At 42.2% G+C, this 25308-nt stretch overlaps 1 protein-coding gene across 2 annotated transcripts; it reads right to left on the bottom strand.

Annotated features, from left to right (window-relative positions):
- Positions 1–1450: 1450 nt before the first annotated feature.
- Positions 1451–22630, bottom strand: adam23b (ADAM metallopeptidase domain 23b). 2 transcript variants are annotated; one of them, XM_085373836.1, is made up of 26 exons: positions 22555–22630; positions 21697–21914; positions 21176–21252; positions 17984–18047; positions 17144–17226; positions 16931–16994; positions 15720–15797; positions 15206–15268; positions 14964–15029; positions 14703–14771; positions 12747–12913; positions 12490–12574; positions 12308–12395; positions 11151–11202; positions 10253–10352; positions 10102–10173; positions 9923–10009; positions 9751–9831; positions 9584–9634; positions 9439–9502; positions 9243–9348; positions 7127–7246; positions 6690–6858; positions 4992–5103; positions 3617–3707; positions 1451–1496 (listed from the first exon to the last, which is right to left on the bottom strand). In XM_085373836.1, exons 1-26 carry the CDS (start codon positions 22628–22630, stop codon positions 1451–1453), a joined length of 2349 nt encoding a protein of 782 aa, XP_085229962.1. The 2 variants fall into 2 exon arrangements, with proteins under 2 accessions (XP_085229962.1, XP_085229961.1); XM_085373835.1 differs by having other exon boundaries at positions 15206–15276; positions 15725–15797.
- Between the last annotated feature and the right edge of the window lie 2678 nt (positions 22631–25308).

The raw sequence follows: 25308 nt of genomic DNA, 5'->3' as shown, positions 1-25308 counted from the left end.
TACTTGTCCATCCACAGTTTGAGTACACTGAAGCGAAATGAAAGGAGACATAGGAGTGGGCAAATACAAAAGATTAGCTGATTAGCAGCGGTTGTTTTTTTTTTTTCCTTTTGTAAAACCATGTCTACACCGATATCACTATTACCCATACTTTTGTGCAATATCTTTCTTTGCATAGTAAATAAAAGTTAAATGTTTTTTATTGTTGACATGCACCTATCTTTTGTAGCATATTTTCCTTGCAGATTTTGGGGACTCCCATATAGAATTATAAGCCCACTATAGTGATTTGCATGCAGCATTACCTGTAGAGCTGAACTTGATTTCCACTAAGAGTTTATGAGAGCAAAAAGGCTTAAGCCAGTATAGTGGGTGTTGATGAGGACTGTTAAGTGAGACCTGGCCGGACACGTGAGCGCCTGCATGGACAGACTTCATGCCCTCAGCATGAGAGGCACCACTGGCTGCAGACAGAGGGGAAAGTGCTCCGTGTGCAACAACATCCACATGTTCGGGTGATTGGTTCTTTGGCTTTTGAGTCAGTGTTGAAGATACTTCAAAAACAGGGGGCTAAATCGGATCACAGTCTGAATCTCTCCGGAAATGACGCGCTTCTCCTCGACACCACAGCTTTCTCTCTCTGTCCTCAAATCTGACTTTAGATTTTCTTCTCTAACCATTTTGGCCCAAATCCTAGTCTCAGTTTGTTTGTTTTTTATTTTAATAACATTACCAAAAACACCCGCTATACAAGATGTTAAGATAAAAAACAAAAGCATTTGATGTCCTTGGAAAATATGCTGTCAATTCCAACCCTGAACTCCTTAAATATGTACAGTGGTGTGTGCATGTGTGTGTGTGCGCATTCACTACATGGCCTGCATTGCCCTTATAGGTCCTCACATGAAGTTCTGCTTAAACAGGAGCTTCAACAGGCTTGTCACTGGGTTTGGTTTTTAATGAGGCTCTCTCCTGCGCTTTTTTTCTCCTCTTTCTGTGTTTTCTTTTTTCTTCTTTTTTATTTTTGCAGTATATTCATAGCTTTGGTAGCCATGCAGAGCCCCGCAGAGAGGGCTCTTCATGCCGGGCGCGGGCGGGTTGGGTGGGGGTCGGGCGGGCCAGCAAGCAGCAGGTTTTGTTTCGATTTTATTCATGCCAGGTGAGAGAGTGGTGTGGATTCCGCCTGAACGCCTGTGCACTGGCACTAAAGGATGGAAAGAGGAGCTCTGTCACTCTGGAGATCAGGGTGGATGGGCGTGGGTGAGGTGTAGTTGAAAAAGGCTGCATTTATAATGTCACTACGATGGAAATTTGTTAAAATGTCCACTATGTCTTTTTCAAGTAAATCTAATGCCAAAGAATCAGCAGCAGTAAGTGCAGTCCAGCTGTCAGGTAGCCAACTAAGGAAGCCTTGGAGCAGTCCCTGTGTGATTGCCATCTTCTCCTTGGGTTAAATGGCTGTGGCATTGGGGTCATACCGCCGTTTCTTCACATTTCTTGATGAGGAGATAAGAAAAAGAAGTCAGCATCTGCTATAATTATATATGCAACGGAGCTAGTGCAACCTGGACAAGCAACCACGCTCTCTTAAGGAAATGCTGTTAGTTGCAGTTTATTATGTAAGGCTGTGAGCAAAATCCCATACTTACGTACTTTTTAGTAGTAGTAGTAGTAGTACGTGAGGATTGTTTGGTATAACACATTCTCAGTATGTATCCAATAGCATGCGAGGTACATACTATTTTGGGTAAGCGGGACAGTGAGCTGAAATCTAACATTGATAACTCTTGAACTTGAGTGTTTAAATACATGCTTTCACTCTGCTGTTAATAAAATTTCAGCAAAGGCACTGGAATGTATCCTAAGGCTTAAATCCTACTGTTTAAGTGATACATAGTATGGGATTTTAGACACAGTGTAAGTGTGCCTGATGAAAATGTTCCAAATGTGCACTTTTTGAGGGCTTCAGGATCAAACGCCGAGGACACTGGAGTGAGGACAGGCTGGTCCATGTTGGCCCGCTCAGCCTTGACTGCAAAGAGACAGTCAGAGGTATTTACAGTCACAAACCTGAGGTCTACAGTGTCAGCGATGAGAAAACATCACATCTGCTTTACAGTTTTTGTAGTACTGGCCAGATCTGAAATAAATAAATATGTTTAATTTTTGAAATCAAAGAACAATCAAGTCTAAGCCATATTACATAATTTTTAAGGTGTTACGAATATAAATATACTCTGTTGCCTTCTTGCAGATGTGCTGATCGGCTCCTTCGTGCAACATCAGTTTACAAGGTGAAGTGTAGGAGACACGTGTCATTACCGGTATTGATGGGAAACACATTAGTTCCACTCAAAACAACCATCTGGGAGGAAAGAGCTAACATAACGTGTACTCTACAGCGGAGAGGAGGAAAGAGGAGACGAGCACAGAAATAACGATCACAGCGGCGGCAGCAGCAACAGTAACTACTACCACAACAGTGGGACAACAATGAGTACAACAACAGGAGTGATGCATAACCTCCCCGTACTGTGGCTTGCTGTGGGGCTTCTATCACTCTGTCATGCACCTGTTCCAATAGTCGGCCAGTTGAAGGTGGCACTATTGCTGTGCGTGGTTCATGCAGTGCAATGCGCCGTGTCTGTACCGGGTCTGCGAAGCAGGCAGCAATGGCAGCTGGTGTGGGCGGGTCCGAGAGTCCTGCTCTGCTCTATGGCGGAGCTCAGCCATCCAGGTGGGTGTGGCCAGCCATGGCACAAAGGCTGCAGACAACAAAAAGGTCCTGGCTTCTCTCTCTCTCTGTGTCTGTGTGTGTTGTTCTCATAACTCCATTTAAAGCCTCGGCCTCAAAGAGCGACGGAGTGAGAAAAAAACATCATGGAAGTGATGAGAGCACGACAACCCTCGGACCAAATTGCTCAGGGTTTGTCTCAGCCTTTGTGCAATGAACTGACCTCCTCCAAATCAACAAGTCAACATGCAGAAATGTTTGGTTTCTTATTCTATTTTCTTTCCCTTTTTTTGTTTTTTTTGCTGTTTTAGTGACAACCATGATGCTATCTGGCATGCTTTAGTGGCTGTAGGACCATATTTATTATTTAGTCCTTAGGTCTGTTTAGATTAGGATGCGTAACACCCCTGTTGCTCAAGACAGCAGGCTAATCAGCGGTGGGTAGATTTCCTAGCCATAGAGTGACACTGAATGGTCTAGTTTAAGATTTTAAAGGGGAGTAATTTCTGTAATACAAGTACAAACAAACTTTTTTAACCACTTAGCTGTTATAAAGTATTCTGTCCCCTCTGTACTTTACTATGAAATGCATGTCAAACATTGAACTCTGCCCGTCTAATCAGTTTGAGGTTCTGCTACAGATGCACAGACACCCCCAGCGTTTCCCAAAGTCAAATTTACTCATACAGTATCAAACACCTGAACGCCTTCCACACCCATATGTGTTCTGCATGTCTCCTCGTCAGTGTGAGCCTAAGTGTAGTAAGTGTAACATGTCCACCCCGGGATGCTGTATTCTGTAGCAGGAGCTCAAACCCTGGTGTCTAGAAGCAGCAGGGATGCTAGAGTTAGAGCAGGAGAGGCATGCGGCGTGTTGCTTACTTAAAGCCCCATCCAGTCCCCCCCAGCACTATGGCAGCCACAAGGATGGCTCCGGCGATGGAGCCTATTATTAGATTGGTGGCACTAGGACCTGTAAAGGGTTATGGGGAAAAAGACATGAGTTCCTATACTCATTTACTGTATTAATAACATTTAGCTATACAATGATGATTTCACATGGAACAGAAAACATACCATAAGTATACTATTACAATAAAATGACTGAGTTTGAGAATGCATTTTTTTGCATGCTTTTCAACCCCCTTTTAGTGTTATAAAGAGAATGTAATCAAGCAAACGCCCTGGAAATATTTAAGTTTATCTGGTGTCAGTTGAGGTAGCGATTATCAGTGGTTTGTCTGTTAAGGTTGTGTAGACCCTGGGCATCCATCACTGTAAAGGTTTACAGGTGACATGTAGGTGTGATCTGCAGTGTGAGCAGTACAAAATGTTTTTAGGGGTCCCAGTCACCACACAGCCTACCACTGACTGACAAGCCAGGTCACTAACTGGACACTTCTCAGGACTGTTTTCATCTAAATGCCCCACATGCCCCAGAAAGGAGAGGATCACAGGAGCAACCACATAACGACTAAGAATAAGAGAAAGGAGAGGAAGTAGGGAGGGAAGAGGGAGGATGAAGAAAGAGGCTTGTAGTAATGGGGAACGACAGGAAGTGACAGGAGAAGGAGAGGAAGGAGGGAGGGAGGGAGGGGAGATCCATCAATCAATCACACGACACTGAAAACATCCAATCACATGACAATTATATGGTCATCACCAACACACAAGAAAACACAAAGCCACCGGGACGCACACACGGGCTCAGGCCGGCTCACGAGACCGCCCGCACACTGAGGCACCACTATGAGAGGAAGAGCTGTGAAAGGGTTAAAGATGCTTACTCTATTCCCCACCCTGTGCCTCCAAAAATCACCCCCAGGGCCAGAATGGTCCCTGCTACTGCCCCTATCAGCCTGTTAGTGGCCACGCTCACTGTGCAGAGGGGAAAAGGAGCATTATTACCACCCTGTCAAAAACAAATAGCAGGCTTCTGCTTCAGAGTCATGGATGAAGTGACCACTGCCCCGTAAGCCCCTCCCCCTGTGGTCAAAGCATCATCTTCAGAATCAGAGCAAACAAATCTTACACTGCTTTTACATTCTCCTACAATCAAAGCCTTTATGTTCCCCAGTAGACCTGTGAAACTCAGGAATGTGCGACTGACTCAGATCTAGCAGTGCGTCTGAGAGCGACACTGTAATAACATTTACATTAAACATACGATCAATGTGAATCTGGGCTAAATTAAAAAAGGGTGGATATATTCATTTTTGGATGGCGGATGGCGGGAGTAGAAAGGTTGGAAACCGACCCTTGGGTTCTTCTTCTGGAGTGAGATCGGGCTCTTTAGGCGGGTCAGGCATGCTACAGTCTGTCCCGGCCCAGGTGGTGTCACAGGTGCATGTGGCTTCATTGTTGCATACCTGTGCACAGCAGACATACAGAGGTAAACAGAATGAAAGATGGAGTTTTTTTAAATTCCCCTCAAGGAACTTTTTCTCTTCCATTTTTCCCCAACATTATACAAAAAAATCTGGCATAGGTTTTGACGTATGATAGAAAAAAACACAATAGCTATGTTTTATTCAGCTCCAGTAATCCAAGCTGGTGTGAGCATCACAGAAAAGCATCACAGCGAGAAAAGTGCAGGATGGTGTAAAAAATGTATTTAATTTAGGCAAGCTGGTTTTCGGCTGACTGGCTTACTGGGACTCTTGAAGAAAATCAATCAACCGACGTGTAATTTCCCAGGCAGCTATAGCCCCCTGAGGAGAACTCGCTTGGGAAAAAAACTTCTTTAAGAAACATCTTAAGCTTCATTTATAGTGCTGAACTAAATCCCTGAAGAACCTAACGCTGCAGTTAGTTAACGCTTTGCATTTATACTTGTGCACTGGTGTGTCTGCATTACTTCATCGTCTCAAGTGAAACTCATCCAATCATGTTGGACTCTAAGATAATAAATACTGAACAATGGCTACATGGAACATTTTGAATTTGGAAAAATAGTAACTACTGCATTAGTAATTAATAGCAAAATGCTATTATTGGAATCATAATCACATATTGTAACCATAGGAAGTTACATTTCTGGGAAGATGCACGTCTCAATGCAGTATAGAGCAAATCAAGCTATTATTATTGTTTTGTGTCTGTGTGTTTATTTTATCATCAAAATAATATTTTCAAAAACAATTTGAGTTGCATTTAATTCAGGAAATATAAAGCATTGTATTTCCTGCAGAAAAGATTACGATTTTTGATTATTATGTATTTACATATTTTTAATTGTGGAAATTTCTACCACATCAGCTGAGAAATGATGCTGCACATGCCGGGCCACTCAGAAAGGAAGCACATTTAGAGTTTGAAACGACAGCTGGGATAGACTCGAGTACAACCCTGAATGACCCTGAATTGCATAAGCTGTTAAGAAAATGGATAGATGGATGAAGAGAAGTATTTTATTTATTTTTATTTAAATACATATTATTTAAATATTCTGCAACTTCTTCTTAAAAAAATCTAAATAAAGCAAGTTTGGCTTACTGGTATAAGAGGTATTTGACATTTCCATAAAAGGGTAGAGGTTTTCCCCAGTTTCCAGTTTGTGTTGACACCTGAATAAAGGATTGCCAGTTGCATATTTCCCTTAAGCTTGAGGCTTTTGTTTGACTTTTTCTACTGAGAAAAAGAAAATCAACAACCCTGGGCATTTGAAATGCAATGAGCCTCCTTACTTCTCCTCATCCCTCCAGAGTGAGATTTAATAAACAAAGAGCAAATACTGGTGTTTGCTGAACAGAAACTCTAAGTTAGAGCATAAACAGCCTTTATCCATGACTCAGTAAGCACCCTTTTCATCAAAGGTGTTGGAAACGTTCTGCAGCCCTTACAAACAAATACTACACGCAGTCCATGCTTGCTAATCTTCTAAAAATGAGTGAACACCCTCTCAATTTGCCAGTGAGCAAAGAGTAGGTGTAGGTAAGTGCGTACAAATACTCACCCCATGGCCCGAGCACACATGTCCGTTAGGTCCAATGGGGCAGGTGCTCATGTTAAGTGACTGGATGGGCAGACACTTGCGGTCAAGGCACATCATTGACGGCCCACAGGGAGTCCCATCCTCCACGTAGCCTAAATCAGTTTCATCATCCAAAAGGACGTGGGCACCCCTGAGGAGAAGGATGGAGTAGAGGTGAGGAGTGTTGAAGTCTCCCAAAAAATAAAGCTACAGAAGAAACACTGCCTGTAGGCACCCATTTTAGAAAGAAATAGAAAAACTTCTAGTAACAGCTTGCGTTTTATGAGCAAGTTTATGAGAAAATGGCCCATTGCGACACAAAAAATCCCCCAAATTTACTACAGAGTTTTTCTATTTATTTCCCACATGGGTAAAGAGCCCCCAGGCCCCAGGCATTATATTAAAGTAAATGTGTTTACGTGCACTGTATGACGTTCCCTTGGTGGTTGAAGGAGGTGGGGGTACTGTCTCCTTTCATGCTTCCAATGCGAGGGACACGCCCGACATTGGTACACAAAAGGAAACCACAGAACACGTCACTGTAAAAGAGAGAGATAAGCAACCAAAAATGTGTACAGATAACACTCTTCCACCTATCTAACAATGTAATGTTCACCTCTGCACCACCAATTACCAAAATGCACCAAAAAGCTCTATTAGTTTGGTTCAAAGCGACATCTGTAAAGATCTGAAACCTCGTACTGATAACTTTCATTTGATCTGTTGCAGTCAATGTTTGGTCTTTAATATTAAGTGCAATTTTAAAGTCACACTGCTTACCTTTAAACATGTTTTACAAATACACTGCCTGGCCAAAAAGAAGTCGCCACCTGGATTTAACTAAGCTATTAAGTATAAGCCTTTCATTGGATAATTACTGCAGTGATTACTTAATGCAGCTGGCAACATGTCATTTAATTAACCCTAACTGATGCAGTGAACAAACAACCACATCACAAAACATTTCCCGTGATTGTGGAAAAGATTTTCGTTTGTTTCAGAAGGTTATTGGTCTGTTCTACTGTCACCTTTATATTGTTAGAGACCCCACAGAACTACAGAGAAACCCCAACAATGAGACAACACCCTATGAGCAAGCACTTGGTGACAGTTGGAAGGAAAAAATCCCTTTTAACGGGAAGAAACCTCCAGTAGAAACCACAAGTAGGCCCACAAGAATGCGTGGGCGACTTGGATCCATGCCATGGGTGTGAGGGGAAAGTGAGAGCAGAGGGAGTTAGGACAAAAGGCACACTATGGGAGAGCTAGAATTTAAAATGAATTACTAATAATTAAATGCAATATCCTTCTATAAACACATGGAAACTGAAAAAGAAAGTGAGTGAAGGACATGGGACTCTCCCAGCAGTCTAAGATTACTGCAGCATACCCAAGGAATGGTTCAGAATCACCTGATCCAGCCTTAACTATACGCAAAAAGGAAAGTTTTAAGCCTTCTGTTATCTCCAGCAAAGAAAAACTAAAACAAAAAAAGAAATGTCATTGTGTAAAACCTGGAAGGAGGAACGAGGTCATAAAAAGAGGTGGATGAAATGATGGACCCATCATGCCGAGCGCCTAGTGTACAAGCCTGCAGAGGCAATTTTACAATCTCCGGCTGCTTCAGTTGGTTCTACAGTGTCATGTGGCCTAAAATAAGGTCAGCTGACTACCTGAATATACTGAATGACCGGGTTTTTCCATAGTGGATGTTTTTCTTCCCTGATAGCACATTCATGTTCCAAGATAGCAATGCTACGATTTATCACGCTCGGACTATGAATAAATGGTTCAAGGAGCATGAGACATCATTTTCACATGTGGGTTGGCCAACCCAGACTTAACTGACTTTAACTGTTATTGGGAATATTGCCTTATTAGGAATGTGCCGGAGAAGACGTTCTGATTCCGCCGACATCAGTCTTGTTAAAAAATGAATGCCACTCTGGACGAGAATACATATTGTGAAACTGCATGAGCTTTTTGAAACGATGCCACTGCAAATGCGTGCTGTCATCGAAGCTAAAGGCAGTCCAGTTAAATATTTCAGGCTTCAGCTTTTTTTGGCTGGGCAGTGTAAACTGACTTGACTTTTACCACCACATCCCAGTTAAAGAGAAAAGCCAGGAAGACTGAAGACATGTGTGCTGAGGTGGTTTCCCTGGAATCTGTTTTTAGTAATTGATCTGATTGGTAAAAATACATTCCTGGCATTTGATGGCAATTATCCATTTTAAACAGGGTCCTTTGGCGCCCTCTGTTGGATAGCTGTAAAACAACAACAACTGAGAAACCTGATGCTGAAATTCCACATAACAGGATTAACTTGTACAATATATCTTTGGAATACCACAACAAAAATTTGGGGATCCTAAAGGATCTTGACAGTAAAACTTTCTCACCTATGCACAGCTGGCTGCTTGGTGTACAAAATGGGTGTAAATGTTGGCCGATCAGTTTAGAAAAGTTCAAAATATGCTTTCAGGCACTTTATTATTCAATGAATGTGCGACAGTGTTATTATTTTGTGCTCACTGTTTGCTACACTGGATCCATTTTTCTCCATCTTTTCCACAGTTGCCCTTCTCTGTCCCCTCCGTGTTCAGCTTCTCATAGCAGAACTTCTCCGAGCCTCCAGCCTCTAAAACAAAAAGAGGGGCGATGAGCTGCACGCTGCCTCTCCTTGTGCAGAACCCGTGCTCAAATTAACCCGAGAAGCATTAAACCTTACTTGATCCCCAGATGTATTTACACTGGTTCTCTCTGGTCTTACACTCTCCACTGTAACAGCGACCCTTTAGATAGAGATTAATAAAAAATCAGAAAACTTTGAGCACACGTTGGCATTTATATTTTTGTAAATACCCATTTCTTACCTGGTTTACCTGGCAGATGTAACCATCTTGTTTATGAAGGTTTGGCGGGCACTGTAAAAATCACAAAGAGAACAACCTTTCTTTTTTAACAGCCAAATTTGTGTTCAACGTGCAAAAAAAATGAACTAATTAAAGCTATTTAAAGCTAAATAAACCATAAGCTCAACCTGTCCCGAGTCCCCAGAGCAGGTCTCTGAGATGTCACAGTCGTTCACAGCATAGCGGCAGCTGTAACCTCGTGGGTAGAACTGGCAAGAAAAGGAGAATAAAACAGCGTTGGATTTCAGAAATCAACTACTAGTTTTTCAGAGCTTTAAAAAGAAAGAACCAAGCTTGTACCAAGCATGTTTTATTGCAGCATGGTCCATCGCTGCAGTGTGCCCCATTGGCAAGGGAGCACTTCTTGCAGCATTCCTTTTGGCAGTCCTGAAAACAAAGGGAAACGAGCTTCAAGCATCTGAACAAAGAGAAGATGACAAATGGGCGTGCGTGACGTGGTGAAGTAAAAAGACCCTCACTGTTCTCAGTCCGCAGTCGCACTCCTCTCCCAGTTCTACAAATCCATTCCCACAATTTGCTGCCTCGAACAGCTGTCAGGAGAGGACAAGACGGTGTAAAAGGAGCACGTGTGCGTAAAAGTTTGACATGTTGAGAGAAGGGGCGACTAACCTTGGTTGGCCTGTTGAACAAACAAGAACCTCCACCTTTCAGGAGGAACTCCTTGTAGTCTGAGATGCTGCATTTGGAGAATTTTTGTGGGTGTTGGACTCTGCAGAGAGAAGACAATGATATTTATAAGTTTGTCCAACCAAACAGGATACAGTCAAAAAAATATGCCTAAAATGTTGACTTCAAGTAATCTGAATGCATGCAAATTTCCCAAAAGTCAATTTTCATTAGATATCTCAAAATTTCAGCTTACTGACTAAAACGTATCACTAAGTTTAAAATCTTGAAATAATAACCTGAAATTTTGACCAATGGAAGTGTGTTTATGTTCTCAGTTGCAAGTTTCAAGTTAAATTGAATACAACATGATTTAAATTGTGGTGTCAAATAGAGGCGTGTAGAATGATAAAGCTGGGTATGCTTCTGGTCACTGACAAGTCACTATCGTAACAGCATGCTTTGTCCCTCAGTTTTTGAGTCAGAGCCACTTTTGCTCATCCTGTCCAGTTTCAAAACAACAAGATGGTGACGGCAAAATCCTCTCTAGGAACATAACTAACCAATGGGGGACACCCTGGTGACTACAGCTACCTTTTATATACCCAATCCTACTTTAGCTAAAAGAGTTGCTTATTATTCACAAAACAGCATGCCGAAATTACAGTAGGTGCAACTTATTCATTTTCTTACTTGTGTACTGACTGACTAGGTGGTTAAAAACTGTGTAACTGTATTAAACAGTCGCTCAGAGTTAGTTAATAACAAGCAACAAGGAAAAAAGCTGAACGAGTACTGATTACTACATTACTGAGTGCACACAAACGAGCATTTGTAATTGCTCCGCCATGTGAATGAATGACTGTGTATGCGTGTTTCTCGGGGGTATGTTGGATCTTACCCAGTATCCTCCATTATGCAGCCAGCCCACTGGCTAGTACAGCCGCATTCCTCTGCAAAACAGGGCAGAAAGTGTAGAAACACCAGAGAAAGAGGAACGGACAGAGTAAGAAAAGATAGCATCCACAACTTTCATTTTAAATAAAGACTTAGAGTAGACAAAGTAAGCATGTTAGCATAATTATTTTTTTTTTTGTAATTTCAAAGAAAAGCAGTCTTAATCCGTGGATTTAACTCCTGATATCCAGCTTTCTGCTGAATAATGAAGAATCCTTTCACTTTATTTTACACTGACATTCTCCTTGGCAGCTTTGGGGCCACAAATAGACTTTTGCTGATGGTTAGCATTTTTTCCAGCTTGTAGTTTCTAACCTGGCAGCTGCCTCATTAAGCATGGCGATCTCAAATCTGATGGCATAAATTCTTTCTCAAACGGACATTTTCTGGTCTACTTTTCTCAAATACAGTCAGTCCACCGACGGTGACTTCTGGCAACAGGGTTGCAAAGAGACTTTTTGTTTTAGAGGAGGCCTGTGAATGACATCTAAAATATCAGTTAAGACTTTCAAAAAAATGCATTGTATCCTGTATTTAAACAGTTAAATGCCAATAGTAACAGAATAGTGAAATGTGAAAGTTCACTTAACACAAAACACTTCCTTCTTAGACCTAAAGAGTTGAGAGCAGAAGTATTTGTGGTGCTCAAAGTACTAAAAATACAATTTCGAGAAAGAAAAACACCTACATTTCTGCTACTTCTCCAATTTCCAGATGTGAGGTTACATCCAGTTAGCAGTCTTAAATAAAGTGCATTTAAACACCTGCCTTCAAAACATTTTCTCTACTTTACAAACAACTTTAGCCGTGCAGCAAAAGCATTTCAGTTTTGTGTGTATGTCTGTTTTAAGAGTGAAAAATGTTCCCATCCTGACCTTAATTCAAGCAAAGCTGGATAATGTTAGCGAGGCATCTGAAACCAGTGTAGGGATCACAGGGTCTTCAATAAAACACCAAATGTATCATAACTGACAGGTGCATTTTTGAGACCGCTACATAAAAACTGTTATTTACTATGTGGCATGAACTTTGTGACTTTAGCCTGCCATGCCTATCGTGCTTATAGCAGCTGTGTGTTAAGAAAAAGTGTTTCATGTTTACTTCTCTTGGATGCCGGATCCCACTGGATGCCCAGGTTCTGTGCCAGGCTCTGGGAAAGAGACACTACCATGGACGAGGTGGTGCCGTACTGTTGGCACAACAGTGACAACATATTATTCACCGCATAATCACACTGCGATACGTCCACAGAGCAATGCTGGATGTGTGACAGTAAATCTGACCTCATTGACGCCTACTCCACGGCTCACAGAACACATGCCTCCAAAGTACGCAGTGCTGCTTCTGCGGTAGTGGAAGGTGGCGTTTCTGTAAGAATGATGGAGATGAAGAATAAGACGGAAGATATAAATAGCACAAAGCAGGTAAGAACACAGCAGTGCTGCTTTAGTTACAGGCAGGCAAACAAAGCGTACTTCCATCAGAGCAAAACCAGAGACCACCCCAAACGATCTGTTCAGCCCCCGAAGGGTGAACTTACGAGAGTAGCTGCACAGAATCGGCATGGTGCTTGATGCTTTGCTGCCGGTACTTGGAGAAATCACGCAGCAGTTCCAGCGGCTTCACACTTATGGGGATGTGATCCCTGTCTGTCCAAATCTCCACAGCAACAAGCACCACACGTGTATGGAGTTGCTCTTTGAAGATCTGCCGTCGGAAGCAATGAATGGAAGCAGTAAAGGAAAAAAAACACAACAAAACGTGTGAGATAGAGGCAGAGAGCGACAGCAAAGGAAGCGGAGGACGGATGTAGAATAATGGGAGCGGGGAGGAATACAGGGGAGTGTTTACACACATACAAAGAACACAGACAGACAAGGATAACACTGATGTTTAGCCATGATGTTTGCCCGTTATTTTTGGAGTTTTGAATTCTTAGTTATCTATCTGAGTTTGGGTGTCTGTTTTGCTTTCTCTGTTATTCTAGTGTTTGAAGTTTTGATTCTTATCTGTGGCATGATGAGTTTTGGATTCCTGATTTGATCCTTTGCAGTATTACTGAAGATATGTTTTTTACGCTTAGATAAAATGAAAACAGAAGCCTGTTCTAGTCAAATGTGTACTTTTTTTATGCTTCCTTGTATTCCAGTTGCTGTCTTGAGGTATTGTAGCTCAAGACTAACCAGAGTGAGTTTCTTGTCTGTGTTTAGTATTTATCTTTTGAGTTATTTCCTGTTTTACTCTGTCAGTTGTCTCTTGTGTCTTGCTTTGACTTTTACTTCCTCCCCTGTGATTATCTTGTACCTTCACCCATGTTTCATTTCTCTCCTGCTCCCAGTTTGCCCTCAGGTTGTTTATATACACTCACTACAAACTGCATTTAAATGTTTAATTCTCCGGGCATAGATTCAACTAGATGCTGGAAACATTCCTCAGCAAATCTGGTCCATATTGATGTGACAGCCTCCCTCAGTTGTTGCAGATTTGTCAGCTGCACAATAATGATGTGACTCTTCCATTGCATCCCAAACGTGCCAAAGTTTTAGCAGCACTGTCACTTAAATAACCCGTTTCCCCATTCTGACAGTCAATGTAAGTTTCCGCAGGTCATCTTGACACCTCTACATGCCTCCATACACTGAGTTGCTGCCATGTAATTGGCCAATTCAATGGTTGGGCTAATGAGCAGCTATTGAACAGCTGTACCTAACAAAGTGTCTAGTGACTGTATACTGCCTTTCTTCCAATTAGTCTTTGTCTTCCCTGGATGTGTGCTTGCTGTTTACCCCGGTTCTCTGTGGTTTCCTTGTTTTAGTTATTGATCTACGACGTCAACAAAATAAAAGGTTTGCTTTGCATTATTTTGTCTGCCTGGAGTTGTGCATTTTAGTCCTGTGACGGTCCTGTGACAAGGTTTACCATTGTAGTTTAAGCATCAAATGCAAATTAGACACGAGGGTGAATGAAATGTTAAACATTTTGCAGATAGTGAGCACTGAACAAAATCAAATCTTATCCAGCTTGTGATGCCAGAGAAGTCATGTGCTAGACCGCAGGTGTCGAACTCCAGACCTCGAGGGCCGGTGCCCTGCAGGTTTCAGATGTGCCGTTGATCCAACACAGCTGATTTAAATGTCTAAATTACCTCCTCAACATGTCTGGAAGTTCTCCAGAGGCCTGGTAATGAACTAGTCATGTGATTCAGTTGTGTTGACCCAGGGTGAGATCTAAAACCTGCAGGACACCGGCCCTTGAGGCCTGGAGTTCGACACCCCTGGGCTAGACTGTCAGTATGTTGGTGCTGATTTGGTGATAATAGTAGCTGAGTGAAGTTAGACCTGCTGATGGCAAAACATTAAAAGTCAACTGTTATTAAGTACAGTAGGAGACGTTGCCGGACTTCTAGTAGGTCTTCTACAGATGATATTCTAAAAGAGGTTTCCAAAAAAAGCACACACTCCAGTTTGCTCAAAGGATAAGTAAAAAGCTTACTCACACTATCCACAAGATTAACTACTGACTTGGCAAAGTTCCTCGTGTGCTGCTTGTTCCTGTGTCGTTTAAACTGCAAACAGAAAGGGGGAGGGAAAAATAGCACACAGTGATGTACAGTGTGTAACGTTCGGTGGCGCTTGCTGCTCCCTCTTCTGGGAGGGAGTCGGCCCAGGTCTGGAATATTAAAGAGTATCCTTTTGTCCATGATAAAATACCAGCCACATAGCATCAAATGAGGAAAAAAGGAGAGATTTTTACGCACCATACTGTGGTCACTGACAATCATGACTTCTAAATACTTCATCTCCTCAAATACGCTGCGAGGCATCTGCAAAACAAAACAACAATGACCAGGCAGCTTCAAGTGTATAATTTGGAGTATCACCACAGGTCTAACCTTGTAAACGTCTGTGGGTGTTTTTATTGTAAACTGTGAAACGCAGCCGGGGTGAGTGCACTAAAGTCATTGCATTACTTCAGAGAGAGGTGAGATCAGAGACTTACTGCTCGCTTTTTCCTGCGCCTCAGCCAGGACAGTTCATCCAGCTCGGAGAAGAGCTGCTCCTCCTCTTCCTCTGCAAATAAGCACAAGGAAAGAGTGACACCTCTACAGACTCAAGTGTTTACATCCCTGTAGCCTTGTATTGAAAGAAATCAGTTATGCATGTGACATTTTCCCAGAAATTTCCACAGCGTGTCTCAAAATTTCCTATGAAATGCAAAAAGACGAGTGAAGACAGGGAACTTGGCAAAACGGCAGCGAGGCAAGTGCTTGTGATCCAAGGAAAGTGATATACATTTGGTCCATTTGGCAACTATAACACTAAAATCCAATCCAGTTTGTTTTAAAGGTCTCTTCTGGGGTGACAGCCTATCTGGACCTTCCTGTCCTTGCTTTGTGTCTGAAGACAGGGATGATAATGTCAGGTTTAGGAAGTCAAAAGAGGTGTGGTGCTGGTCAGAGGGGAAGGACTGATAAAGACAGTTATGTGAAAAGGTTAATGACAAGCATCGAAACCTTACCCTGCTCCACTGAATCATCATCCCACAAAGAAGAGGCTGCTCTTCTTAGTTTGTGAGGCCTAGCAGCTGTATCCTGTAGGAGTCAGGCAAACAAATCGGTGAAAAAAAAGGGAGGGTGACTTGTACAAGCAGGTAGAGCAAATGAAAAAAATAAGTTTAAACACATAATTTATCAAGGATTTACAAAAGTAAATGCAGGACTAAATAATTACACAAATAAAAATGTTTGGCGCTGAATGCCTGCTGCACATCTTTTCTGACGTTTAGCTGCTGTTATGTATCAGAGTGAGTACTCTTGAGTTGCTGATTTCAAGAGCACGAGGTGTTCCAGTTTTATAAAGAACAAGAGCACTTATGTTTGCATGTAAAGGGGGAGAAACTATTTTTCCCACCAGCAATGCAGTCAAATCCACTTGTAGTAGCAGGAAAAGGAACATTTCTAGCAGTGCACAAACATGTAGACCGTCAATGCTAGAAAACAGATACTGCGCAATCAAAAGCATGTCCGACAGATTATTACAACAAGAAGAAAGTGCTGGCAATCGCTAAACATCCCAGCACTCGTGATTTTTTTGGCCACAGATTCCCATTAGCACCTAAAGTTCCTCTTTCTCTATAACTATGATATAATTATGACTATTGGTCAGAGGGCCCGGTGGCACCAGTGTCCGGCAGCCTCGCCTCTGTCAGTGCGCCCCAGGGCAGCTGTGGCTACAATGTAGCTTACCATCACTAGTGTGTGAATGTGTGTGTGAATGTGTGTGTGAATGGGTGGATGACTGAATGTAGTGTGAAGCGCTTTAGGGTCCTTAGGGACTAAGTAAAGCGCTATACAAATACAGGCCATTTACCATAACAGGAAGAACTGGTGTGGGCCAGAGCCATCACTGAATAGTCATTCAGGACTAGAAAACCACCCTAACCTTAACCAGCTTTCTACTATGGCTTGACAAATAGGAATTATGATGATTAACATACAATAAAAATGCAGATTATTTGTCTTTTGCTATAGCCATATGTAAAAAAAACATAAGGTCATGTTAATCCCATGTAGGAAATGGCCGTTTCCTTTGAAAACAGGATGATCCTGGTAGGATATCCTTGCCTGAGAACAAAAAGGAGTAACAGCATAAAACATGTGTTTCCATCCAAGGCGAGGATGTTTGTTTGATCGCAGTGTGCGTGTCTGCTAAAGGAATAACTTACACTTGAATGATTCTGTTGTAAGGGCTCAATTAGATACACATGGACTCCATCGTCAAACATCCCACTGCCAGGCAGAGGGAGAATAAAAGGGAGAGACACACCAGTCAATACCGAGTCAATAGGAGCTAAGCAGCAGAGATGAGTACATCCAGAGATATTCTGAGCGCGGCGAGGATTTCACAAAAAAAAATAAAAAATCTGATGTTCACTTACTGCAAACCGTTACAGGTAGATAAGGCTGCGTGGGAGTTATCGTTCCCTCTCACCTGGCCGTGGTAGTAACAGTGCTCACCGCCCTGAGAGAAGAAGACACAGTACTAAGGCAACATCAGCGCTAGCATAATGCACAGAGTTGTGTGTATACCGTCGTGGCGCTGTGTAAAGCTGTCAGTGTGTTTGAATTTTCCAGCAGTCCTAAAAGGGTAACAGCTTGTGTCACAGATGTCAGTTTTGGCTTATTTGCAGCTCACTCCTGCAGGGGGGCTCAATCTATGCTTGTTAAAAGGGGAAGTTAATACACTGCAAGGTGGGTGCCGACACTGTTTGTGACTCAGCCCTCAGACCCCGGGTGAGCGCAGGACCCTGTTTCCCTCTGTCTCTCTCTTTTCCTCTCCCTCACACACACTTCACCCATCCCGTCCTGCACTGATACTGCAGAGTGCTTTCTCTCCCTCATCATGTGACCAGAGCTCCAGCAGGAGGCTGCAGGGGAGCAAAACCCTGCTGATTCAGCTACAGCATGCCCAACCCAGCTCTCTGCCTGAATCAGCAGCAGGAGAAAACAGCTCTCATTTCCATCTCACTAGCTTATATCCTCATCTATCTATCTATCTATCTATCTATCTATCTATCTATCTATCTATCTATCTATCTATCTATCTATCTATCTATCTATCTATCTATCTATCTATCTATCTATCTATCTATCTATCTATCTATCTATCTATCTATCTATCTATCTATCTATCTATCTATTTCTGTGCAAGGTCAAAGCAGCATACACATGGCCCACCACAGCAAAATAACTGAGAAATGTGTCTACTTAAACATTACCTTTGATATAACAGGTTTCTCTCCTTCATAGTGGATCTCAACATAATCTGAAGACAGCAAGTCACTGAAGAAAACAGAGACTGCAGTTAGTAACAGGAGGAGTTGCCAGGAGGAGTAAAAGGAGGTGATGCAGTGAAAAAAACATGCAGGAGTCTGTCTGTCTCGTTTTGCTTTCTCTGACTCACATATTGTGGTTTTAAACTAGTGGTGAGAGAGCAGTGCTTTGGTTGGCGTTTAAACACGAACAGTCATCACCGCCGGGCCCGCATTTGGCTGCACAAACACTCCCCTGGCATCTCAAAAGTGCAGTGGAGATGTTAAATGTTGTCTGCCCTCAGGAAAAATTACTATGCAGGTAACCTGGGGATGACTAACTAGCCCGGCAGAAGATGCACAAAATAAAACTGGATTTGATAAAAAATCTCTCAAAAGCACCCTGAGAACAGAACAGAACAGAAGCAAATTATATCATATGAAGCTACCTGCTTCTGCATCAGATTTGCCCAAATCAAACTGAACGGAAAAGCCTAATGCGATAAATTATCCTAAGGCCTCAACCTCACCTTGAACACAACAGTTCTCTCAGCAGCTCCCTGAGTCAGCGTCCCTCACACGCTCGGTCTGCTAGCTGACTTCAAGAGATAATTTCTGCCACAATGGCGCTTTTTTTTTTTCTGAGTAACCTTGCAAAACGGAAACATCCCTCCTCTCTGAACATATAGCTGTGCTGCAGCAAGAAAAAAAAAGGATGGAAATAGTGGCTCTGTATTGTGACACCAGCAGTGTGACCATTTTTTTTGAGTGATGCGTTGGAGCATGTGAACAGGAAGTGCACCATTACGAGAGGAGAGCCAAGGCGCGAGCAGTCTCTGAGAGATTCCTGAGTGAAGGGCTATTTATAGCTTGACAGATGAGAAGAGTGGGCCACACCAGAGTGTATCGGTGTTTGAACGGCTGTGTGTGCATAAGTGTGTGGTTGGCTCTCTGGCTGGCTGGTAACAAAACTGAGTGTGGAAAGGTAAAGCGCCGGAGCGTGAGCATCTTGACGTGTGTCTGTTTAAATGTCTATGCGCCACGGTTGCGCGTGGAGACCATGAGGAGGGAGTTCTGCCCCAAGGTCTCTTGGTTCACAGGAGACGGAGCGCCACAATGCAGCAGGAGAGGCAGCAGCACATGAAAGGCACAAAGAGGTAAAGGAGAGAGAAGGGACCAAAGAGCTGCAGGAGGTTCTCACGTCTGGCGCCAGATCAAATGTAACTCTAAAATCCTGTAGCAGCACATGACACACTCATGCTGTTCATGCAAGGCAATAATCTGCTCTGAGGCTTAATATATGGAGATGCTATTAAGTATTCAGAAAGACGGCAAAGGAAGAAAATCTCCCAGACAAAGTCGCCATTGTGGCCACTGACGATTTAACTAACGCATTTCAAAAACATCCAGATTCTTTAAAAGTAAGACTTGTATTAGTTTCTGTAAATCATCTTTTTAGTTGCTTACAATTCCAGGTACGGTAAGAGGTGAGCAGATAAAGCAGCACCCACTAGCAGGGTGCAGACCTATCTATATTTAGATCAGTGCTGCTGCAGCTACAACACTAAGCAGAATTCAAACCCCTATTCTTGCACAAAAAAAGCATCTAGTCGAGAACCTACAAGCAAACAGCTGGGAATCAAGGTCACACGTGCAGGCCTCTTCACTGCTGCTGAGATTTTCCTGTTGTACTATGTGGTGATTCCTGAACGGAGTGACAGGCTTTTCTGTCATTTGACATGATGCATGCGATACAAGAAGCGATGTATTTTTCATTTCAGCTAAACCTCACGGGAAATGTTCAACTTAAAACGAAGATAGCAGTGACAGACACTCTGAAGATATCCCAGCGCTGATATGTGATCTCCAAAACCGCAGACTGCAGAAGATTTCTGAACTTGTACATTTGGGCAATAAAATAAATACTAATTGCTCCATACTGCTGCACTGCCTACAAGTCTTTATCAGCCTTGACGTGGGCACTCACATGATACGCAAACCACTATGAAGCCAAAGCTCCAACATTTCCTTCATTATAGCTGAAGTAACAACTGTGTAAAGTAATTTCAAAGCGTGTTTACAGGATCTTAAGTTTATGGCACATCCTCTGTGATCTCAGCAAGCCACAGGCACAAGCTGAATATCCAACCACATGATAAGAAAACATAAAAGTAACTACGTCCTACAGGAATTTTTCACATGTACGCCAGGCTTCTTTATACAGGGAGTGAATCAATAGATGCAGAACACAGAGCAGCCGTCTCCATCCTCATTTTGATGCAAGCTTATTAAATCCTCATTAAATATAGAGATGTTGGTTATCCAAAATCCTTCATATAAAACTAGTCTGGCTGCTGAGCTGACGTCGCTCTTAGCACTTAGCAACCAACGTGCTGACCCACAGTTTCCCTGATTACATTATCTTCAATTGATGCTGCATTAAGCTCTGTTCTGACACATTATACATATCATTTACAAACAAGAGTCAGCTACTCGACGTGGTTCATCGCTTCGTATCATAGTCCGAGTCGACTTTCAGTTCACTGAACGTCTGCTCTGTGCTGTCATGATAGAAATACAAGTGTAGTGCACTTATGCATGTTCTCTTTGAGTCCTACACTGGTCTTTATATTTTGTATCTTTCTGATGACAACAATTTCATTATATTTATTATTATTATGGTACACCAAAATCTGCAACAAGCAGATTTATATTTAAATTAGTAAAGGATTTAAAACAGGAAATAAGAGTTATCTTAATTGTATTCTATACAGCACCACGTATTATAGCGTGAAGACTGTCTATGATAGGCTATATGGATGCTGGTCACAAGGCCAGCATGATACAAGATACTGAAATTCTATTGTTTTCATCTATTTAGTCATTTTTGTTGAGATGACCTTGAGAACAAATACTCTTTTACATGTTCTTATCATCTGGTGTCATTTCCCATAAAGGGCTGTGATGCGTCTTTGTCTCATGCTTGATTAGTACTCAGTCAGTCTGGTGGTGAGATTTTGGGGAAAAAACAAGGACAGGGAGATAAACAAAATCCTTACACATCTCTGAGTTTCACAGAAAAAAAAGCCCACAATCAATAACACTAACCAATTTAAGTGAAATAAATTGCTGTGGTTAAATTAGATTAGGAGAACTTACTTGTTAAGCGACAGATCTAGAACAAATCTGGAGCCAAATGCCTCTAACTGGAAACTAACTTGGGCTAGGTGGACTGCCTGTAGAAGAGAAAAAGAGTAGTCACTGCAGATAATGGTAGCTTGCAAAACAAATAAGATTATAGCAGCGTCTCACTGAGCCAAAATCCTCCAGGGTCTGCCTTCAACTTCGTGTACAGCACAATGCACAAAGAACAGATGTGCTGTATCAATGACGGATGTTAATGTACAGTGGGTTGACGGGAAGAAGTGCTTCTTTCAGCACACTTGCTTTGGCATCTATCCAGTTGCTAAAGAAACACGTAAACTATGCTAAGTGGGTCTATTTTGACTATTATCTTAGCTTTGACTGATTCTCTACAGCAAACTGACATGAAATACTGGGATCAGACCAAACAACGCATTATTATGTACTACAACCTTTGACCACACATCTTGCAAACTTTTTGCACAATCAAGGCTATGCAAGCACTAATCATCTTCATCCACCCCTCTTCCACATACCTGGCCCTCTGAAGCTTGGTTCTTAGCATGGGTGTTCAGGTCATGGTAGGTACTCTCAGAGTCCTCGTTTAGGTAGTAGATCAACCGAGAGGGGTAGGTGATCACATGCTCTACTGCATGGTGTGTTGTGTTGTCTGTGGTGGGTGCTGCAGTTGCCTGTTGCTTCAGCAGAGCCGACACTGCGTCCCTCTCAACCTTGTCCTCTACTCCTTGAACCTCTGCAAGGGATTTTTTACAGCACAGATACATATATATGTTTTTTAAAACTACAGATATGCACAAAGGTATCATCTTTAATTCATTAAACACAATTGTTACACTGAGGCAAGTGGCTTTAGCTTTATGCCAATTTTATGACACAGTTCATCTGCAGTGATTACATGCAGCAGTATACTCAAAAACTAATAGCCACCACCAATTACACTGATTTGGAACACAGACTATAAACTGCCTCATTTAAATAAAAACCACTTTTGATACGGTTATTTCCAAAGTAAAAACTGCACCAGATAAATACTGTTCTCATTTAATCCGGCGTGCCTGGATAATATCACGCACTTGAACAAACACAGAGCCTGTGTGTTAGACTTAATTCAAGCGTAGTAAATATCCATAACAGTGATCATTGTGTTTTTACTAGCTGAACAAAAGATGCTGAGATGCTGTAGTCTGCCCTCATGCAGCATCACGCTAAAGACGCAGCGTATTAAATACAATAATTCCCGGTGGCTTCCGAGGAACGCTGTTATAGATCCAAAGCACATCACCAAACAATATTTCAGCACAAAGCACAGAGTGGTAAGCGTACGCGATCACATTAAAGTGACAAAAAAGCCAGCAGGCTGTGGCAGTACCTACCGAGTGAAGCTAGTGATGGATGAAGCCAAGGCAAAAGGATGCTGACGAGCAAAGTGGCCAGAAATATCAAATGCATGATTCATATTTGATAACTGAAATATCTCAATATCAACACATCAACGCAGTTAATTGCTCGCGGCCCATCGTGGCGGGGGAGGTGCCGTGGAGGGGGGATCTCTTCATGGATGCAGGAGACACCGGGTTTTACTGCTGCAGTAGCGGAAGAGGAGGAGGAGGAAGAAGCGGAGAGAGGAGGGGTGGGGGTGGGGGGCTGAAAGAAGGCGGTGGCCAGGAGGCAGCTACTGGAAGTCTACCAGCAGGTTGCTGCTCCTCCTTGATGAGCTCAAATGCCCTTTCTCACCACAGACACAACCAAGTGAGAAAGGACACTGCCACTGATATAATATAATATAATATACTATAATAACATAGTAGTTACATTATGTAGGCACTTGCCACTGTAAACAATACCAGTATAGAATAATCGTTCGACTTTCAAGTTTGGTTTCTGTGGTTTTCTAATTAAAGAAAATGTCAAACTGTGTCTGCTGGGAGAGAAAGTACTGGGACCATTCAGCAGCACCATAATCTTCTGAAACGGCTCCATGTATTATCAGCAGCGTAAACCAGACCGTGTGCTGTAATTGCTCTTTAATAATTATCAGTATTATTCAATATGTAACTTTTATCTGTTGTGTAAAGGTGCCTTGAGTCAAAACCTAGTTCTAACATCCTTAAAGTGGTAGTTTTTATGATAACTCACATGGTGCATTTTCCTGAATGTTTTACCTGAGCTGTGCGGATGCGCAGAAAACCCGGGGCCAGGTAGTATTCCAGTAATTTGGGACTCTGTGGTGCATAATAAAGCTGCCCCCCCCCATAGTGTGTGCTCATTCACAACTGGGGTCTAAAAGCACATTGCCAGTGTCCGGCAGCCTCGCCTCTGTCAGTGCGCCCCAGGGTGGCTGTGGCTACAATGTAGCTTGCCATCACCAGTGTGTGAATGTGTGTGTGAATGGGTGGATGACTGGATATGTAAAGCGCTTTGGGGTCCTTAGGGACTAAGTAAAGCGCTATATAAATACAGGCCATTTACCATTTACCATTTTCGCCCAAGGGCTAGAGCAAATTTATCCACCCATTCGACATAAAATTACTGTATGCAGCCATAGTTGTACTTAATTAGTTATTACGCTCATATGAGTGAAATACTGCATAACATTTTAAGCTGATGATATGTTTTAACTGCCTAATCTGGTATCTTTGTTTTTGTGAGGGCAGACATATAATAAGAACAAAGCCTCATTAATAGGACACACTTGAATTTGTCTAATTTTTAAAAAAAGAAACAAATGAATCTCAGTAAATGTTTAATGTGGACAATATAGGTGTAATTTAGTTGTTTGTATGTTATACTTTAACACTCTATAAACCCATGCGTAATAATTTTTATGTAATTAACACTTTATTAATCCTAATTAGTGTATAACTAGGGTAACAATTAACTAACCAGGGACTGTAATATAAGATGTTATAAAACAGTAAATGGTTTGTAAATGCATTTGAGGCAAAAATTAATGTAATATTTCCACCTGAAATCTACTCAAGCACTATAAAACAACATGAAACTTACATGCTTATGCAGGGGTGGATCTACAGCCGGGTAAGGGAGGGCAACTGCCTTTGAACACCCACCCCCCTTCACCCAGAACTTTTCTAGTTCTGCCCCAGTGCTGATGCAAAGTATTCCCATTTTTAATAAACTACTAGAAAAAATTTGCATATTCACTTCACTGCTACAGCCTCATTCACTGCAGGTGCTTTCTGTAGCTTTTTGAAAACATCATGTGAAAAAGAACGTTTTCACATGACTCTTTTCAGAAAATATGAAGTACACCCTTACTGACCCCATTGAAATTCAGACGTAACGCAGCAGCCAGGTGCTGGTGATCAAATAAACCACATTAAAAGATCATCAGAAAGTGTAAGCACTTCTACTAAAACTGTAACAGTTTGCTGGTTCGGAGCATCCAGTTGTGCGCAAAGGTGTCACGTGTCAAATTTTTTCCCAAGGTCAGACCATGCAGTGCTCACATCTCAGATCCTACAGTCCTCAGTTCGCATGACAGGTAGAAAGCATCTTCTCTCTAAAAACAACATGTCAGCTTAGGTTACCAACGTTGCATCTAAACAAACCACAAGACTTCTGGAAGACCTGTGATTACCTTTGGACTGACAAGTGGAGGCCATCAGTCTGACAGCTAAAGTTTGGCTGAAACTGGGTCAATCAGCAGGACATTGATCCCATGTACAGCAGCAAATCTACAACAGAATGGCTGAAAAAGACAAGATTCAAAGTGCCAAAGTGGCCCAGTCAAGGTGCAGACATCAACCCCACTGAAACGCTGTGGTGGTATCTTAAGATAATTTTGCATAAACAAAAGCCCACAAACCTCAAGGAGCTTAAGTGCTGCAAAGAAGAGTGAGGCAAAATTCCTCCACAACAATATGCCAGACCGATAAACACATACAGAAAACAATTATATCAAGTCATTGCTGCTAAAAGTGGTTCTACAAGATACTGAGGTGTACTTAGTTTTTCACGGGACTGCAGAGAGTCCTGTGAAAACTTTCTTTTTCACGTGGCTGTATATGCCCTGTTCATGTCCTAATAGACAGAGGACATGCGCATGTGTCTCAGTTCACTATGATAGTGAGCCATTGTAAAAAAAAAAAAGAAAGAAAAGAAAAACA

This window comes from Diplotaxodon limnothrissa, linkage group LG16 (genome assembly GCF_057381915.1).
Source record: "Diplotaxodon limnothrissa isolate DT_005_m linkage group LG16, D_limnothrissa_male_GT1.1, whole genome shotgun sequence".
In the NCBI taxonomy this organism is placed as follows: domain Eukaryota; kingdom Metazoa; phylum Chordata; class Actinopteri; order Cichliformes; family Cichlidae; genus Diplotaxodon; species Diplotaxodon limnothrissa.
This window is presented reverse-complemented; position numbering and strand designations above follow the sequence as displayed.

Excerpts from the sequence above, each read along its gene's own strand:
- adam23b (XM_085373835.1), bottom strand. The coding sequence starts at position 22,630 with ATGCATTTGATATTTCTGGCCACTTTGCTCGTCAGCATCCTTTTGCCT. Across the intron at positions 21,915-22,554 it reads TCCATCACTAGCTTCACTCG|AGGTTCAAGGAGTAGAGGAC; the intron begins GTAGGTACTGCC and ends AATCCCTTGCAG. Across the intron at positions 16,995-17,143 it reads TCTACCTGTAACGGTTTGCA|TGGGATGTTTGACGATGGAG; the intron begins GTAAGTGAACAT and ends TCTGCCTGGCAG.